This window comes from Patella vulgata, chromosome 3 (genome assembly GCF_932274485.2).
Source record: "Patella vulgata chromosome 3, xgPatVulg1.2, whole genome shotgun sequence".
Taxonomy (NCBI): domain Eukaryota; kingdom Metazoa; phylum Mollusca; class Gastropoda; family Patellidae; genus Patella; species Patella vulgata.
Window position 1 is genome coordinate 36,484,185 of NC_065881.2, and position 21,517 is coordinate 36,505,701.

Below are 21,517 nucleotides of genomic sequence, written 5' to 3' on the forward strand. Positions count from 1 at the left end.
TACCGACAGATTACTCTATCAGTAACAAAAAAAATGACAATTGAGACCACATAGCATATGAACTTTTTTTAAGACAAATCGAACAATAAATAACTAATCTAGGATCGAAAAACTAAATTAGCCAATGGCAACTAACATAAATTACTGGGCCCAAATGTTTTCACATTTTTGCTCAAGTAGAATGACTCTTTAATCCTGTGTAAAATACCATCAAAAAATATTCATAAATAAAAAAATTTTTGTTAAAAATTAATATTTTCTAAATTTGGCGCCTTATATCTATGAAGATTTGCAGAAAATCAAAAGTAGCACAGCTGTGTGCCCTGTCTCGAGCTATGCCAAAATGTATTGAAAGTTAAAATCCAATGATTATTGTTAAAATTAAGGCAATATTTTTAAAAACGACAACTTCGGTGATTTCGGACATTTTGCATTGTCGCAGAACGTTCAAAATAGCTTTATCCTCTAAGTCACACCCACTTTCCCAGTAAAACCGAAGACCCTGTAATGTAACAAGTAGTTGCTGAGATATAAGCAAACTAAAAAAAGAAAAATAATAATAACTAGACCTGCAAGCAGCACTGAACCGGCTTTCAGGAATCACGGAGGAACCGTTCCATACAATAGCCCATTTCTCAAGCTACCAAACGATACTTTAGTTGTTTTGATCCGGTGACACCCGACGGTGAAATCACAATTTTCGCAAGAGCACCTATTTTTTTCAAAATAATAGAATATTTTTTCGACTACTTCCAGTTTACAGATCATTGTCCGGATAGTTTTTACAAGTGGTATGGGAACTTAACTTCCTGTACCAGAAGTTTCAGAAACATCCATTGAGCAGTATTAAAAACAAAATTAGAAGAGCATTTCCAGTAATTTATCGATTTTTCGACTTATTTTTAAAAATTGGGGCTCTTTTTGGACCCTTTATATCATGTTGAGGCTTTTAAATTTGGATTCACACCTTAGACCACCGATAGGACTAAGTAACAAAAGTTGAAGAAAACAAATAAGAGTAGTTTTCGAGATAATAGGCTCCAAAAAGGAAAATACTAGATTTTCAGCGTTCCATAATCTATTGCCATAAGCATCGAAAATGTATCATTTGGATGTCATAAGATCGTCCATTATTCAGGTTATCCAATGACACTTTAGTTGTTTTGACTTGGTGGAATCTGGCGTAGTAATCACTTTTTTCGCAAGATGACCATTTTTTTTACTTTTTTTTTTCAAAATACTGTTTATATTTTTGACTACTTCCAGTTTTTGGATCATTGTCGGGATAGTTTTAATAAGTCATATGGATACTTAACTTTCTGTACCAGAAGTTTCAGAAACATCCATTGAGCTGTTTTCAAAAAAAATAAAAATAGAAGAGCATTTTCAGTAATTTAACAATTTTTCAACTTTTTTCAAAGATTCTTTTTGCAAAGATTGAGGTCTTATTTGGACCACTTATATTATTTCAATGCTTTCATTTTTGGACTCACACCCTAGACCACCGATAGGACTCTGAGTGAAAAAAGTTTTAAGAAAAATTGTAGGTGTCTTTTTCGAGAAAAAGGCGTCTCAAAAGGCTCCAAAACAGAAAATACTAGATTTTCGCCGTACAATAATTTATTTCCTAACCATCGAAATCGTATCATTTAGATGTCATATGATAGTCCATTAAAGGGACTATCCAACGACACTTTAGTTCCGCTAATATCTGACGGATAAATCAAGTTTTTCGCAAGAGCGCCAATTTTTTAACCTTTTTTTTTCATTTGTTGAATACTTCCGGTATGGAGATCAATGTTGGGATAGTTTGATTAACTGGTTTGGGTACTTGAATGGTCGCAGGGCTCTATAATGATATATTACATTATCTGATCAGATGAAATCACCATGAGGAATCCCATGTTCAAATGTGCCATAAATGCAAAAATGTCAAAATATCAAAAATTAAATTTCAATAACGCAATACATAGTACACATCGTTAGAATCTTCATTAGATCAGATATCTAAATATAAAAACCTTTTATTGAAAATCTATAAAAAAATAATGGAGGATTTTCGAAAATTTAATAATTTTTTGCCTTTTTATGATTTTCAGTCATTAGATCAGATATCTAAATATAAAAACCTTTTTTTGAAAATCTATAAGAATAAAAAAATAATGCAGGATTTTGCAAAATTTAATAATTTTTTGCCTTTTTATGATTTTCAGTCCCTTTTTTCTCCTATTCCAGTTATTTCAAAGTCTTATCGGATGTCTTCTTGCAGAATACTACCAAAGAGACTCTCGATAGAGAAAGTTTAGAAAAATCGCTGTGCCATATTTTGCTGTTTGGTCATAGTATCCGTATGAATTGGGTATCACATGGCAGCGCAATCCTCGGGCCACTCAACAATACCTTAATTGGTTTAATCCGTTGATAACGGAAGGAGAAATTGCGTTTTTCCAAAAAGCAGCCATTTTTTTACTTTTTTCTAAATATCTGACATTATTTCGACTACTACCGGTTTACGATCGTTGTTGGAATTGCTTTATCGATCGGTTTGACCACATGGCTTTATTTTGCAGGAGTTTCAGAAACATTGATTGATTCTTTCCCAAAAAATATAAGGGTTAACAAATGGGAAGAAAATTAAAAAAAAAATCGAAAAATAAAAGGTGATGACTCTGAATTAAACTTATATGGCTGGAATCGGCTGGACATCAGGTTTCCAAAAATGTAGGTCAGATTTGAATATTTTGAAAAATAACGAAATTATTTCTTAAACAACATTTTTTCATTTTTTGAACGCTAGAATTCATGACGAAATTTCGAAATTTTCAACTGCTATGGTCCCAGAAAAGACCCAGGGTTTCCGTAAATGTCATTTGTTTGAAAATAGGTAAAGAAATGACGAAACAACTGCCGTTTTTTTTAACTTTTTGGCACCATACCATTTCTGGCCAATTCCGTTCTGCGGAGAAGTTTCAAAAATAGTTTATGGAGTTACCACCACATGGTTTCCCGATAGAAAATTAGATCCCAGATCGGTATCTCTTACAGGGACTGAAAAATAAGGGTCTGCGGTAAATAATAATAATAATAATAATTTTAGTAATCACAATAGGCTTTCAGATGAAAGTCTGAAAGCCTAACTAGAGCAGTTCTCGAACATGTTTGATAGTTTTTATACAACCCAATCATACACTTATACATTAATTTCAACATCTAGTGGATTAGATGGCCGAATGGTTAGCATGTGCACGCTGTATCATAAGGTCTGTCATTGAGTCAACCAGGTGGTTTCGATTCCTCGGTTGTACGTGACAAGGAGTAGGGTCATCTGTCCAACATCGGGGTTTTCTCCGGGTACTCCGGTTTCCTCCCACTGCTAAAGACCCCTACGCGCAAGCAAATTATTGAAATAAAATTGAACCAAGTGGCCGTTAAACCCTCTCTCTCTCTCTCATTAGTGACAATTAGGAACGCACAAGGAATCCTCTTGGTCAATACCGGTAGCGAACTTCCTGGTTAGGGAAGCAGTGCCTAACCCACTGAGCCACCGTGGGTTTTTTGAAAAATAAAAGTAAGATTAGATTTTCAAACGCGTCGAAACCCACTTTGGAAAGGACTCTAGCGTTCTAAATGACGCCTATATATCTTCAAAGTATGAGACAATCGTTTTGCTTATACTTTAAAACATCAGGACATGTTAGCTGTAGCTTTACTGGTATTCAAAGAAGACGTCATGTAGACAAAATATTAATGAAAAATGTAAGCTTATATAATAATAATAATAACATCGTCATTGATAAAGCGAATTAATATCGGAAAAGGGTTTCTAATGCGCTGTGGGTTGTTATATTCACACTTACCCTAAGCAGAAAATGCTCATCTTTGAACTCCATTAAGGCATTGACCTAAAAAAAGACCAAGTTTGAACATTCTAGCTCAATTACAAGGATGGTTATTGTGTTCCAAAGTTTCAGTAAATCAAATTGCTTATCGCTCTGCTTACCCTAAGCAAAAAAGGCTCATTATCGAAATTAGTCAAGGTATTGATGTAATGAAACTATAGGCTACACCAAGTTTCATCACTCTCACTTAATTAGAACTAAAGTTATTGTGTCCGAAACCATCAACCAATCATTTTAATAGTCCCATGCTTTCTTCGAAAGGCGGGGACAATAAACAAATGCAATCATATTAATTTCCTCATACACAACAATACCACTGGTATTAATGAAAAATGTATATAATAATAATAACATCGGCATTGATAAAGTGAGTTAATATCGGAAAACAGTTTCTAATGTGCTGTTGGTTGTTATATTCACAGAATACATGTATTTACACACAGATCAGAGCTTGTGCCCATATACACTGTACAAAATTAAAAAATATATACCAGTAAATATAAGTACTGTACATATAAAAAAGTAAAATAAAGACATAGCAAGCATAAAGTGTCAAAATATAATATGAAAATTTATTGACACGTACAGTACATTTAAGGGAGAGAGAGAAATGGGGTTTAACGTCCACTCGACACTAACTGGGTTATTTCTGGACGAACACATTGGTCAATTTTATTTCAATAATTTGATGTAATGAGACTATACACCAAGTTTCATCACTCTCACTTACTTAAATCTAAAGTTATTGTGGCCCAAAGCATCAACCAATCAAATTGCTTATCTCTGCTTTATCCTCTCAGTCACACCCACTTTGTCAGTAAAACCGAAGAAAAATGGAATTTGAATAATAGTAATAATAATAACTAGACCTACAAGCAGCACTGAACAGGCTTTCAGGAATCAGACAGGAAGTGTGTCATACAATAGCCCATTCATTGAGCTACCAAACGATACTTTAGTTGTTTTGATTCAGTGACACCTATTTTTTACTTTGTTTTTTTTAAATATCGAATATGTTTTCGACTACTTCCGGTTTACGGATCATCGTCGGGATAGATTTAACAAGGGGTATGGGAACTTAACTTCGTGTACCAGAAGTTTCAGAAAGATCCATTGGACAGTTTATAAAAGAAAGGAAAATTAGAAAATATTTAACGATATTTAGCAAATAATTTGTAGTCTGATACCATTGTGTTTAGTACTAGTTAGCTCCCTTATACTGTTAGAAACATCTCCAGAAATATAACGATTTTTCGACTTTTTTCAAAGATTGTGGCCCTTTTTGGACCATTTATACAATATTGAGGCTTTTAAATTTTGATTAATACCATAGACCGCCTTAAGAACTCTAAGTAACAGAAGATTAAGAAATGAAATAAGATTAATTTTCGAGATAAAAGTGTCTGAATAAGCTCCAAAATGGAAAATACTAGATTTTCAGCGTCCCATAATATATTGCCTAACCAGCAAATTTTTACCATTTGGATGTCATAAGATCGTCCATTATTCGGGCTATCCATTGAGATATTAGTTGTTTTGATTCTCTGAATTCTGGCGTAGTAATCACGTTTTTCGCAAGATCACCATTTTTTTTACATTTTACATTTGTTTTTCAAAATATCGGATGATCTTGACTCCTTCCAGGTTTTAGATCATTGTCGGGATAGTTTTAACAAGTTGTGTGGATACTTATCTTTCTGTACCAGAAAAACATTTTTAGTAATTACTTGAGGCTCTTTTTGGACCACTTATATTATTTCAGTGCTTCTATTTTGGGATCCACGCCATTGACCACCGATAGGACTCTAAGTAAAAAAGGTTTAAGAAAAATTGTAGGTGTCGTTTTCGAGAAAAAGGTGTCTCAAAGGCTCCAAAACAGAAAATACTAGTTTTTTGGCGTACCATAATTTATTTTCTAACCATCAAAATCGTATCATTCAAATGTCATATGATAGTCCATTAATGGGACTACCCAACGACACTTTAGTTCTTTTGGTCCGCTAACATCTGATGGAGAAGTCAAGTTTTTCGCAAGAGCACCAATTTTTTTAAACCTTTTTCTTCATTTATTGAATACTACAGTATGGAGATTATTGTCGGGATAGTTTTGATAACCGGTTTTGGCAATTATATAGCCGCAGGGCTCTGTAATGATATTTTAAATTATTTGATCAGATAAAATGCCCCTGAGAAATCCTATGTTCAAAAGTGCCAAAAATGCAAAAATGTCAAACTGTCGAAAATTAAATTTCAATATTTCAATACATATTATACATCGTTAGAATCGTAATTAGGTCAGCTATCTGAATGTGTGGCCTTTTTGTAAAAATCAGTTTAAATAATAAAGTAATAGAGCATTTTCCCAAATTTCACGATTTTTTGACTTTTTTCAATTTTCAGTCCTTTTTTTTATCCTATTCCAGACATTTCAAAGTCTTATTGGATGACTTCATGCACAAGACTATCGAATGGACTCTTGATAGAGAAAGTTTAAGAAAAATCGCTTGAGCAGTTTTCGAGATAAAGGCGTCCAAACGCGCTCCAAATCAGAAAATACTTCATTTTTAGAGTGACATATTTTGCTGCCTGGTCACTCAACGCTACCTTAATTGGTTTAATCCGGTGATATTGGACGGAGAAATTGCGTTTTTTCCAAAAGTATCCATTTTTTGTGTTGTTTTCAACATATCGGACATTATTTCAACTTCTTCCGGTCTACGGATCATTATTGCAATTGCTTTATTCCTTGCTATGGCTATGGTCATATGACTTCATGCTCCAGAAATGTCAGAAACATCGATTTGGTCGTAAAAAGAAAAAAGTAGGATATAAAATGGGCAAAAAATTTGAAAAAAAAAAGTGCGATAACTCTAAATGGAACTTATATTACTGGAATCGGATAGACATCAGGTATCCAAAAATGTAGGTAAAATTTGAAAATTAACAAAAATTGTCTCGTAAACAACATGTTTGCAATTTTCGAACGATATAAGTCAACGACAAAGTTTTGAAATTTCGAAATATTCAACTGCTATTGTTCCGGAAAAGACTCTGGTTTTCCGGTAATGTCATTTGTTTGAAAATAGGAAAATAATTGACAAAACTATGGCCAGTTTCTGATTTTTGGGCACCGTACCAAATTCGACCACTTCCAGTCTGCGCAAAAGTTTCAAAAGTAGTCGATCAAGTAGCCACCACATGGTTTTCCAATAGAAAATTAGGTCCCAGATCGCTATCTGTTACAGACACTGAGAAATAGGCTCCAGGGCGGAAAAATAATAATAATAATAATAATTTTAGTAATCTCAATTTCGTCTGAAAGCCTTATAAGAATAATAATCTTAACAAAAACAATAGTGTTTCACACAAGCTACGCAGTGTGAGACCGTAATAATAATCTGAACAAAAACAATAGTGTTTTACACAAGCTACGCTGTGTGAAACCCTAAAAAAAGAAGATCCTTCATTACTGTCAATATCTCAAAATCACATTTTGTTCCTAGATATGGTGAATCTTTTAAAAAGAGAAAAACAAGAAAAATATTTTTTAACTGCTGAATATCTGCTTCACAAATATTGAATTATGTTTATTTTTGTATAGGTTTACGAGGAGCTATTGCCTTTGCTTTAAGTTTACATCTCGATTTTAAAGATGGTGAAATAAAGTCGGTATTAGTAACAACGACGTTAATTATAGTTCTATTTACATTACTATTCCTGGGTGGTGCCACTATGCCAATGATGAAGGTAAATAGACTAATATTTAGTGAAAATAACAAGTTTTTCTGTGTGAAAGAATTTTAAAAATGTTTAACCTAGCCAACTATCTAAAGCTCTGTTATCATTATTATATGTTGCTGTGGCAGACTTGTTGCATGTAGACATTCACTCATTTGGCTTATACTCTTTATTTGAATTGCGTTGTCATTTGATTTTGTAGTTATTAAATGCAGAGAAAAAACAAAAGAAGAAATCCAAGAGACTGATATCTTTGAGTAAAACTAAAGAAATGGTAACTATAATTACTGACCCATTGATAACTTGTATCACACAAATAACATTGTGTATTGTCTGTAAACGACCAATGTTTGGAAGTAACCAACAGGGATATTATAAATTTATTTAGAGAGTTTTGTGGAAAAGACAAAACAAGGAGAGGGATATTTTGTATTGCTGTCTATCCATCTGGCTTTCCCAGAATTTTTTTGTTTGTTGCTTATTTAAGAACCACTTTCTACAAATATCAGTATATTATAGTTGTTGTACAATATGTACTTTCTTGAAATTAGAAATTCTTGATTTAATCATTTTGGTGTTTCCGTGGAAACTAATTTGGCTTAGTTTTTTAGTTTCTGGTGTACACTTATTATTCTGAAGCATATCTTAGAAACTTTCCAAGATGCCTTTATGCAGCAGGATGTTGATAGCTAGTGATCTTGGTTTTTATACGCCCACATTTTCATGTGGACGTATATTGTCGTCGCCCCTGACCGTCCGGACGTCCGTCCGTCCACAATTGTTTGTGGACACTCTACAGGTCACAATTCTTATCCGATTTTGACGAAACTTGAAATATAGGTTTATCTCCAAAAGATCTCGGCTGCTTTCGATATTGGCATGTATCGGATCGAAAATTCATGGATTATGGCCCCTGTTTGTACGAAAAATCCTGTTTTTAGCTTGTGGACCCTATAGAGGTCACAATTTTTATACGCCCACATTTTCATGTGGACGTATTATGCCGTCGCCCCTGTCCGTCCGTCCACAATTTGTTTGTGGACACTCTACAGGTCACAATTCTTATCCAATTTTGAGGAAACTTGAAATATAGGTTTATCTCCAAAAGATCTCGGCTGCTTTCGATATTGGCATGTATCGGATCGAAACTTCATGGATTATGGCCCCTGTTTGTACGAAAAATCACGTTTTTAGCTTGTGGACCCTATAGAGGTCACAATTTTTATCCGATTTTGTTGAAACTTGAAATGTAAGTTTATAACCCAAAGATCTCGGTTCCTTTCGATATTCGCGCATATCGGACCGTAACTTCCTGAATTATGGCCCCTGATTGTACGAAAAATCGCGTTTTTAGCTTGTGGACCCTATAGAGGTCATAATTTTTATCCGATTTAAAAAAACGTATTATTATATCACCGTTACACCCTAAGGACGACTGAGTCGAATTTCGTGAAAATCGGCCCAAAATTGACAGATAAAATGGCCGCCGTTCGTTCTCAAATAGATTAAGAATATGGTATATCAAGGTTGTGGACCCTATAGAGGTCACAATTTTTATCCGATTTTGTTGAAACTTGAAATGTAAGTTTATAACCCAAAGATCTTGGTTCCTTTCGATATTCGCGCATATCGGACCGTAACTTCCTGAATTATGGGCCCTGATTGTACGAAAAATCGCATTTTTTAGCTTGTGGACCCTATAGAGGTCATAATTTTTATCCGATTTAAAAAAACATATTATTATATCACCGTTACACCCTAAGGACGACTGAGTTCGAATTTCGTGAAAATCGGCCCAAAATTGACAGACAAAATGGCCGCCGTTCGTTCTCAAATAGCGTAAGAATATGGTATATCAAGGTTGTGGACCCTATATAGGTCACAATTTTTATCCGATTTTGTTGAAACTTGAAATGTAAGTTTATAACCCAAAGATCTTGGTTCCTTACGATATTCACGCATATCGGACCGTAACTTCCTGAATTATGGCCCCTGATTGTATGAAAAATCAAGTTTTTAGCTTGTGGACCCTATAGAGGTCATAATTTTTATCCGATTTAAAAAAACGTATTATTATATCACCGTTACACCCTAAGGACGGCTGAGTTTGAATTTCGTGAAAAGCAGCCCAAAATTGACAGACAAAATGGCTGCCGTTCGTTCTCAAATAGCATAAAAATATGGTATATCAAGGTTGTGGACCCTATATAGGTCACAATTTTTATCCGATTTTGTTGAAACTTGAAATGTAAGTTTATAACCCAAAGATCTCGGTTCCTTTCGATATTCGCGCATATCGGACCGTAACTTCCTGAATTATGGCCCCTGATTGTACGAAAAATCGCGTTTTTAGCTTGTGGGCCCTATAGAAGTCATAATTTTTATCTGATTTAAAAAAACGTATTATTATATCACCGTTACACCCTAAGGACGACTGAGTTCGAATTTTGTGAAAATCGGCCCAAAATTGACAGACAAAATGGCCGCCGTTCGTTCTCAACTAGCGTAAAAATATGGTATATCAAGGTTGTGGACTCTATAGAGGTCACAATTTTTATCCGATTTTGTTGAAACTTAAAATGTAAGTTTATAACCCAAAGATCTCAGTTCCTTTCGATATTCGCGCATATCAGACCGCAACTTCCTGAATTATGGCCCCTGATTGTACGAAAAATCGCGTTTTTGGCTTTTGGACCCTATAGAGGTCATAATTTTTATCCAATTTAAAAAATCGTATTATTATATCACCGTTACACCCTATGGACGACTGAGTTCGAATTTCATGAAAATCGACCCAAAATTGACAGACAAAATGGCCACCATTCGTTCTCAACTAGCGTCAAAAATATGATATATCAAGGTTGTGGACCCTATAGAGGTCACACTTTTTATCCGATTTTGTTGAAACTTGAAATGTAAGTTTAAAACTCAAAGATCTCAGTTCCTTTCAATATTCGCGCATATCGGACCGTAACTTCCTGAATTATGGCCCCTGATTTTACGAAAAATCGCGTTTTTAGCTTGTGGGCCCTATAGAGGTCATAATTTTGATCCGATTTAAAAAATCATATTTTTATATCACCGTTACACCCTAAGGACGACTGAGTTCGAATTTCGTGAAAATCGGTCCAAATTGACAGACAAAATGGCCGCCGTTCGTGCTCAAGTACCGTAAAAATATGGTATATCAAGGTTGTGGACCCTACAGAGGTAACAATTTTTATCCAATTTTGTTAAAACTTGAAATGTAAGTTTATAACCCAAAGATCTCGGTTCCTTTTGATATTCACGCATATCAGACCATAAATTCCTGAATTATGGCCCCTGATTGTACGAAAAATCACGTTTTTAGCTTGTGGACCTTATAGAGGTCGTAATTTTTATCCGATTTAAAAAAACGTATTATTATATCACCGTTACACCCTAAGGACGACTGAGTTTGTATTTCGTGAAAATCGGTCCAAAATTGACAAACAAAATGGCCGCTGTTCGTTCTCAAATAGCGTAAAAATATGGTATATCAAGGTTGTGGACCCTGTAGAGGTCACAATTTTTATCCGATTTTGTTGAAACTTGAAATGTAAGTTTATAACACTAAGATCTCAGTTCCTTTCGATATTCGCGCATATCGAATTGTAATTTCTTGAATTATGGCCCTTGATTGTAGGAAAAATCACTTTCTTGTTAGCTTGTTCTCTATCCATCTTGCGAAAATGTGGGCGTATCCTGCCTGGCAGCCGCTGGTTTGTTTTGAATTAACTTGGTGTGCTATTTTTTTTCAGGGTGAGGCTGTAGATTCTGAACATCTATCAGAGTTAACAGAAGAAGAATATGAAATTAATTTTGTTAAACCACATCTTAAAGGATTCCTTAAATTTGATGCCAAGTATTTAGTACCATTTTTTACCAGAAGATTTACAAAACAGGTACCATTTGAATTCTGTAAGAATTATAATTTGAATGCTGAAATTTAGCCTCTTTTCTTTTAAATTTAGACACGTTTCTGATTAACTTATGTTGTTTCAAATTTCATAATTGGGTTTTGCATATCATTTTGAAATGGTCACCTATTCTCACCAAATAGACCCAATTTAAAAACGCTAATAACAAAAATAAAAATTTAGAAATATTTGTTCTTAATGAGTTTTATGTACGAAGGAATATTTACTGTGTAAAAGTGTGAATTTTTAAAACTGGGTCACATATACCTATTAAGATATGAGTTTTCAAACATTATTCTCAAAATCGTCTGGCGTAAGCTACGTTACTAATAATAGCTAAATATGATCAATATTTTGAAAGATTTCTTCTTAATAATCGCCTTTGTCACTCGTTTATTTCAAGCATCAGATACGTTTCAAACCTCTGAAATATTCTAAGTAATTCTAAAAACATTTTGGTTTATAAATATTTTATTCATAATACAAAAGAGCACAACGTGGAATTTTCATCAATAAATTGAAAACATTATGATATTACACAAATCGTATGCAGTGTAGCGGCATAACAATTTAATATTGTTTTAAACTACCCCTGGATATATTCTTTCAATACTAAATATTATAAAAGACCAATATTCTCTTCAGATTCGTCAGGGAAACTTATACAGATGGTAACGTAAATTTCACCAAAGCGTAACGTATATTACGTAGAGATAAAACGCTCCAAAAATGTGAACAGAAACAAACTACTAATTCATATATTGAATGGACAGACTTATCAAATTAAATTAATACAAATTTAATTGCAAAATGTTGATTTTTAGAGATTTTGATAATGTAACGTAAATTACTAAATTCAATAAAAAATGTAACAACAAACATTATTCGTTTTAACTGAAATTAATCTTTCAATTTTAAGAATTCTTTAGAATTTTTATCATTTAAATGGAAACTTCGACCAGTTTTACCAATTGGAATCGGTTCATCCACAATAAGTAAAATATTAGCAAAGTCAACCCATATTTCGTCAACAGTCGATGGCCACTTGAAAGTTGGTTTGTGGACATCCAGAGCCAAACATCTTCTCATAAACGATATTAAGCAATCGTTTTCTTCAGGGTCCACTTCTTTTATGCTACCCAAGTGGATTTCATTTTTATAAATGACAGCAACCCACATACCAGAGGTAAATGTAAATGTTTTAGATAAAACTGTGGTACTCTGTACAACATGTGGTGTACCCTGTACAACATTCGGTGTACCATGTACAACATTTGGTGTACCCTGTACAACATTTGTGGTACTTTGTACAACATTTGGTGTACTTTGTACAACAGTTGGTGTACCCTGTACAACATTTGGTGTACTTTGTACAACATTTGGTGTACCCTGTACAACATTTGTGGTACTTTGTACCGCACCTTCTACATTTATTTCAGGTGCGTCGTCTTCCTTGATCTTTCGTATAAAACAAGATTCAGAGAAATCGTGAAATTTCCCAGTAATGCATAGTGAACAATAGCAAGAAGTTATTCGAGTGCGTATTTTTCCAACTGTGACGGCACTAATCCAATGAAATGACATAGTGCCTTTGACAGGAATAATACCTTTATTCATTTCAATTATTTCGTTACGGGAGTTTATGCAATCATCTAAAGGTACAAACATATAAAACGCACTGTTGTGGTATTTCTCACCCCAAAGATAAAAGTCCGTGGCATCTTGAATTGTAACCTTTCCTTGTCTGATGGCAAGATCTGCCATTCGCTTAGCGGTTCCGCCAATGCCATCACATGGACCCTTCCCATGCCCAGATTCAAAATAAGTCCAAATGCACGAAAAACCAAAAAGATCTTTGTGTTTTGATATCAAGTAAAATGCAGTCTTATTTCTATATTGGGAACTTGGACTGTCCGTCCAATAATGAATGAATGAGATGTTTGGCAACCATTTTTTTATGTCTGCGATGAGTGACTTTAAAATGGTATAAACCATGCCTATATTGTGGCCAAGGTCATCAGATACGAAAACGTAATTCTTGTGGCATAACGTATCTTCTTTCATGAAGTATACAACAACTGGGTGAAGGGTAACGGCTGTGCTATTCCAATAAGCACTCTGTACTTCGTCATTAGAAGAGCAGGCAAAATTCTCTGCAAAATCCATCTGGACAAGAGCGTGACCATCGGGAAGGTTTTCTTTCAGACTTTTAATTGCAATATACTGTTGTTTAATTCGATCTGTGTGACCGAGGAATTCCGATGTCTGTTCTAAAAATATTTTACCGAACTCTTCTTTTGTTACTTCTTTTTCAACTATTTTGGTTTTCTTTTTACCAGCTATTTCTACCTTTTTCCATTGTTCATATTTTATGTTTTCTGTAGTTATTCCATTAATCAATTCTTGTGGGTTAATCATATTGATTTGTCGAATGAGCTCATCTGGATTTAAGTGAACATTAATGCCAACAGAACGTAAACTTGTCAAACATAAGGCATAGTTCTGATGTTTTTGACAAAGGCATTGGTTTTTTGTTAGGTATTTTGTAAGAGTGATATGTTTAGGCCTTAGTCTACAAAACGTTGCAAATGACAATTTACATGTACTTTCTGCATTAAACTTAAGATGTAGAAATAACATGCTATCATTCAAAATTCTTTTCTGTTGGTAGGTTCCGGTTTGTATCTTGGCTTTATCAGCTTTGCCCGGCATCATCCTGCTGTTATCATCTCTCTCTAAGAAGGCCTGAATATCCTCTTGCAGTTTTTTTCGTATTTCTACTAATTTACTTATTTTAGGAATTGTTTTAATTTCTTTTCCGCGGGATTTCAACCCCTTTCTGCAAAATCCTGTGGTTTTATTTAGTTTTCGTCTCAGTCTATATTTATCAATTAGTTTACCTGAAATTATCTTTCTTATCACCCTTTTCCCTTTAGTCCCATTTACCACTCTTGCTTCTCTTAGTTCTTCGCATAAAACATTTGATAATAGCAGCCTTTCTCTTACTACCCTGGGTAATTTGCCTGGACTTACCCCTTCATTCCTCAATTCTGATTCAAGGCCTTTTCTTGGTGTTAATACTGTTATTGGTTGCTGGATATTATGACTCTTGGAAGTCGTAGTAGAATCCCTTTTAACTTTGTTATTTAATCTTTCATACCTTTTTGATACTCTTTTATACTTTTTCTTGATTCTATCTATTTGTTTTTTTAAGTTTGAAATCTCTCTTCTGTTTTTGGCAGTAGCGCGGCTTATTCGTTTTCTTGTTCGCAATTTTGGATCCGGTAATTTTACGATTAGTCTATTTTCAGATGATATGCTATGATTTGCAGGTGTGCTTGAATCGTATTCAGAAGTAAAATCAGATGTACTTATTTCACTTAAAATACTTTCATCTAATCTTTTCTTCATTCTGTGCTCTCTCACCCATTTTCGTACTTTTTCGCGCCTTTTCTTTAAATCTTTTATTGGGAGTTCGCAAACAGGAACATAATACCCCTTTGTCCTTTGTCGTTCTTTGGCGAAATATATTTCACCTTCTTTTGCCTTCTTTCTTTCTCTGTAGTTTCTTTGGATCTCTGCTCGTGTTTTACCCATCGATAATTAATATTCTGAAAAAATATAAAGAGTATAATCAGATGTTTTGAACGCTGTAATCTACGTTACTGTATAGTAATTTACGTTACGCTTTTAGATAAAATGAAAGTATTTACACCTTAAATAAAACAAATAACTGATCATGTAACACTTAAACATACACCGAATAACGGTCTTACATAGAAATAAAAATTAAATCCAATCACAATAATAATGAAATGTAATTTACGTTACCAATCCCGCTGTGGGCGTCATAATTACATATTATTCACTGTTTTGTTTTCAAAGGTTAGCGTTAAATTTCATGACATATCTATTTAATTTAGAATAAACCATTTGCGAAAAACTTTGGCTGGGCATCAGCTATTGAAGATCAAAAACATTGAAAATTTAAAAACATTGTAAAATAGGCCTACATAGCACAAAAGCTTAAGACCGTCAATTGAAAGCTATCATGTTTGAATTTGATCCTTTAAATTTTATTGGGAAGCATATTATTATATTTTTTAAATAATATTGAAATAAAATAGTTTTTAAAATTAAAAATTGAAATCTCTTACCTTGAAAATTACAAAATTATAGGTTTATATAGATAAGTTCTCCTCGTTGAAAAATAGCTCAGTATAACGTCTAGGACGATTTAACCTTCAAAGCGTTATGGTTGAAAGGGGAGATCACTTTGCGTGAACAAAATGTAATGTAGACGCGAATAACGTCGAATAACGTAAATAGTATGTAACGTAGATTACATCACGTAGATTACCGATTTCGCTTTTGTCACGTTTCCAAGAATATAAATTATAGAGGAATATAAATTTTATATGTAATCTTGACTGTTGGGTAAACGCAACTAATCAAAGTGGTGTTTGTATTCGACACAACACTTGTAACTGTGTTATGATGGTAACGTAGCTTACACTCTTAACACGACGCTTTTAGCCAATCCTTACTAAGTTAGAATGTACGATCATATTATCAATGGGTGTAATGATGACCTAATCGTATGCGAATATAACTTTAATTCTGCTGTTTAACGTTGTTTAAGAATAATCAATGTGTTATTTTGTTAATCCTAGACACTCTTATGTATAGGTAACGTAGATTACCTTTAGTTGCACGACATTAAATAAGTCGTATGTACGATTTTATTATCAACTTCTGTGCACAGGAGACTTACCCGTTACCTAAACAACACTACATGCTGCATAGCTAGTAAAACAAACCTCCGTAATTTCAATATTTTATTTATTTATCAAAGCAATCTGAAAACAATATCAAAAAGCGACAGTCATTTTGGGATTTAATTTACACAAATAGACATTTCTTTTTGTCAGAAAATATATATATGTCTCAGTTTTATTACTTTGAATAACTAGTAAATGTTATTATATTTCAAAATAATACAAAAATTCAATAGAACAAAAACATTTTATTGCTCAGTAACCGTACGACAGTAAATGCAGAGCACGGGGTCTATTACGTGAGAATAGGTGTGAAATGAAAAATTAATTGTTTTAAAGGTCACCGGAAAAGGTTCATTATTTTTTTGAATAATGCAAGTAATTATGTCAACATATCCTTTCCATAAGTATAACCCGAACCTGAATGTCAATATTACCTGCAACAGGTAAATTTCTACATTAGTAATTTCTGCCGTTCTCTGTGGGTAGTCGTAACTTTCCGTCAATAAGCAATCTGCGATGTCATTTTAGTCCTTCTGCACATAGAAATATAGACTAGAATATGAGCAGAAGGACTAAAATGACATCACAGATTGTTTATTTACGGAAAGTTACGACTACCCACGGAGAATGGCGGAAATTACTAATGTTTAAATGTACCTGTTGCAGGTAATATTGACATTCGGGTTCGTGTTATACTTATGGAAAGGATATGTCTACATAATTACTTGCATTATTTAAAAAAATAATGAACTTTTTCCGGTGACCTTTAAATGCCATCATTTTAACAGGGTCGTAGCAAACTGTTAGCTGCCACAGGACAACATCTCTCACAAATACTCCCGATATAAGGTATCAGGTGTTCTGGAAGGAGTAAGCATACACTAGCAATGCCCTATTATTTGGCTCCCTATATTCAGCTTGTTCAATACATACTGTATTCTTATCTGTAGAGACCACTTAATAGTTCCACTTCTTTGTATTTTCAGCAAGTTCGTGATGGTAGAACTCAAATGGATAAATTAACTGATAAATGGTATCAAGATGTACGAGCGGCACCATCAGAATCAGAATCTGAAGAGGAACCTGCAGAATCAGTGGGATTAATGACCACAACAATACAATGATATATGTGTTATTGTATTTTTATCATTCATATATCATTATCTGAGAAATCCTGTTATTATTGAAATTATTACAGACAATGTGAGGTGACATACCATGTGGCTATGTGATTGAGTGTATATTGTGTTTATGACAGATAATCAATTATTGTATAAAGTATTATTAAGAATGTACAGATCATGATATGGTTGTAAAGTATATATTTTTATTGTTATATTGTGATGTATTTAAATTTCAGACTATTTATGGCTGAGTTCGAATTTCGTGAAAATCACCCCAAAACTGACAGACAAAATGGCCGCCGTTCGTTCTCAAATAGCGTAAAAATATGGTATATCAAGGTTGTGGACCAGTGATGGGATTTTGCCCGTATATTCCGGACTTGTCCGAATCTTTTTTCCAAACGCCCAATATTGTCCGACCGGGAATATGCCCAATCGGACATCAAGACATGGTGAATAATATTCAAAATTCCGAAATTAATATAGTTTACTGAGTGTATTACTACCACTCAACCCGATTATCGTCGATAATACGCTGGGTTTATTAGGTAATTAAGTGATCAACGTATTTATCGTGTTATACCATCTATACATGTAGTATAAACCTACCTTGATTTAACTACTTAATCTGCCTTGATTGACTGACTTAATCCTTTGTCGGACAATTCATCAATCTAATCTTAAACAGAAGTCATTGCTTTCCTTTTGTCGGACTATTCATCAATTCAATAAGAATGATTATAAACCTCGTGGTTTCTCATTTGTCGGGCATCTTAATCGCATTGATGTGAGCCGACATCATCTATAATAAACTAATCATAGATGTCACATATCGTAAGAGTAAATAACACCCTAAATCAATGGACAGTCATTTTGTCTATGATATCTTTTACGTCTTTTAAGAATCCATATAGAAATTGTCATCCACAGTGGCACTTTCCCTTGATCTCGAGCGCGGCACGAATATTGCTTTACATATTATTAGGCAGTGCTTACTATGAAGCCATGTGATGAGTCACGTAGGCTATTAGTCTCTATTATCCAGAAAAATATTCTACAAATATGTTGAAGACTAGGAGTTTCTGGGTGACCGAGACTAGTACGCACCCAGCAAAATAACAAAAAGGGGAGGGGCTACCAATAGCTATATGAGCAGAAATTCTTACGTATTTGTAGGCGTCAATCATTCTGCTGTGTTGCCTATGATGCCTGTCACTCTGTCGTGACTATCAAAGAGTGTTATTCGCTGAAGTTAGCTATGCCTGTTTACAAGTGATTTAACTGTTTCGGAAGTTCTGCATTCATTTGCTGCCGTATAAACGAAGACAAGTAATTCTAAAGGAATATTATGGTTGTGAATTTGATGCCGAAGAAGGATCGGCAAGCTTTCATTCAACATATCACGAAAATGCTTAATTTTGTAGGACATTTACTGACATAAATTTGAATGCTGTACGGGAATTAAGTGTGAAAAATAGCGAGGTCACCAATTTTTATTACGTACGGGATTTGAATATTTTGTTGACATGTGGTTTTTAATTGTGATATGAATTGAATACTGTACGGGAATTAAATATGAAAAATAGCGAGGTTCACCTATTTTTAATACGTACGGGATTTGAATATTTTGACATGTGACTTTTAATTGTGGTACGAATTCGTCTGCTTAAATAACGATAAGAGTTATGCCCCTTTATTTTCGGTAAAATGTCCGATAAGTAAAATTTTGAAATCCCATCACTGTTGTGGACCCTATGTAGGTCACAATTTTTATCCGATTTTGTTGAAACTTGAAATGTAAGTTTATAACCCAAAGATCTCAGTTCCTTTCGATATATTTGCGCATATCGGACTGTAACTTCCTGAATTATGGCCCCTGATTGTACGAAAAATCGCGTTTTTAGCTTGTGGACCCTATAGAGGTAATAATTTTTATCCGATTTAAAAAAATGTATTATTACATCACCGTTATACCTTAAGGACGGCTAAGTATGAATTTCGTGAAAATCGGCCGATAACTGACAGACAAAATGGCCGCCCCTCGTTCTCAAATAGCTTAAAAATATGGTATATCAAGGTTGTGGACCCTATAGAGGTCACAATTTTTATCTGCTTTCGTTGAAACTTGAAATGTAAGTTTATAACCCAAAGATTTCCGTTCCTTTTGATATTTGCGCATATCGAATTGTAATTTCCTGAATTATGGCCCTTGATTGTAGAAAAAATCACTTTGTTTTTAGCTTGTTCTCTATCCATCTCTCGAAAATGTGGGCGTATTCTGCCTGGCAGTCGCTGGTTAATTTGATATTATCAGTAGGTGGGTTTTGTATTTGCAAGAGGTTTTATTTTGCTATGGGTGACAAATAATAGAAGGTTGCACTTGTACTATTTAATGGTTTCCATAATTTTTACCCAACTTTAATGGGAACTTTGGTATACAAAACTACGAAAAAGATGAAATCCTCCGATTTAGAGAATGATATTATATTGTTATTTTCCTTGATATCATTTGTATATGCTTTATTATCATATGTATATTATATATTTGTATATAAAGATTTCTGAAATGATATCAAAATAAATGTGATAATTTATATAATATACTCTTCAAAAAAAGTAGGGGATATTGAAATACAAATACCTATGCAGGTTGTGATATGATAAATAGTCATGGACACTTGACATGCTTTGAGAGTATGTTCACACATGAAGAACTTATCGCCCCCAACAGAACCACTGAGCTGCAGGTGGGACATGCAATAGCGCCATACACGTGGGAGGGCTTCATTGCCAAAGGGTTGATGAAAACTGCCGCGTACTGGTTTATCCTATCCATGTTTGCTTTCCTATCGGTTCTTTCATAAGATTTACTGTTTAGCGTATCTTTGCTTTAGTGTGTTACGTTTAATTTGCAATGAGACGTCTTCAACATGATGAACGTCTACGTGCTATTCGTCGATGGGCGCGTGTAATGTTCTCAGATGAGTCCAGTTTTATTCTGGATTTCACCGATAGGCGTGCTCGCGTTTGGAGGAATGTAAATGAGAGTCATGCTAACGTTAACGTCAGACAGCTTGAAAGATTCGGGCATGGGTCTGTTATGGTGTGGGGAGGAATCACCATGACTGGCAGAACGGACTTGCATATTGTTCAAGGAAGGGTCACTGGTTCGTACTACCGTGACCACATCCTGGCACCGATAGTTCTGCCCTTTGCTCAACGTGCAGGTCGACGTTTCATCTTTCAAGATGATAATGCCCGTGCCCACCGCGCTCATGTCATAAATGACTACCTCCAGCGTCACCATATTGTCCATATGCCTTGGCCAGCCATGAGTCCAGACCTTTCCCCTATGGAGCATGTCTGAGACATGATTGGGAAACAACATTGCATGAATTGGCTGTGGCACTGCAAGAGGAGTGGGTCAGATTGCCCCAAATCGTGATTAAACGGTTGATTAGGAGCATGCCATGATGAATTGCTGAATGTCTGAGGATTGGTGGAGCAATTACTCATTATTAAGACAAAAATCAAAATCGTCCATTTTCACTTTTGACAGTGTATCTCTTTGTGAGTGAAATGGGGCGGTCAGATAAGCCACCCATATGAACTGTTTATGTTATGTGTAGGCAATTGGCCTGTTATTAACATACACTGGTTACCTCTAATAAAAACAGCAGTGCATTTCCGCAGTTTCGTATTGTTTCTGAATATCCCCTACATTTTTATATGCCCACTTTTTCATGTGGACGTATATTGTCGTCGCACTGTAACTTCATGGATTATGGCCCTTGATTGTACAAAAAATCAGGTTTTTAGCTTGTGAACACTGTAGAGGTCACAATTTTTATCATATTTGGTTTAAACTTGAAATATATGTTTATAACCCAAAAATCTCAGTTCCTTTCGATATTCGTGCATATCGGACCATAACTTCCTAAATCATGGCCCCTGATTGTACGAAAAATCACGTTTTTAGCTTATGGACCCTATAGTGGTCATAATTTTTATCCGATTTAAAAAACTGTTTTAAT

At 34.4% G+C, this 21,517-nt stretch overlaps 1 protein-coding gene across 2 annotated transcripts in view; it reads left to right on the plus strand.

The window, feature by feature from the left end:
• LOC126816706 (sodium/hydrogen exchanger 8) overlaps window positions 1-20,082 on the plus strand; it is a 62,478-nt gene extending 42,396 nt beyond the window's left edge. For both annotated transcript variants that reach the window (XM_050543450.2, XM_050543451.2), the window contains exons 13-16: window positions 7,501-7,646; window positions 7,840-7,911; window positions 11,420-11,563; window positions 17,346-20,082. In XM_050543450.2, coding sequence (XP_050399407.1) covers window positions 7,501-7,646; window positions 7,840-7,911; window positions 11,420-11,563; window positions 17,346-17,483 — 500 coding nt within the window. In that variant the 3' untranslated portion in view covers window positions 17,484-20,082. The remainder of the gene's footprint in view (window positions 1-7,500; window positions 7,647-7,839; window positions 7,912-11,419; window positions 11,564-17,345) is intronic.
• Window positions 20,083-21,517: the final 1,435 nt, after the last annotated feature.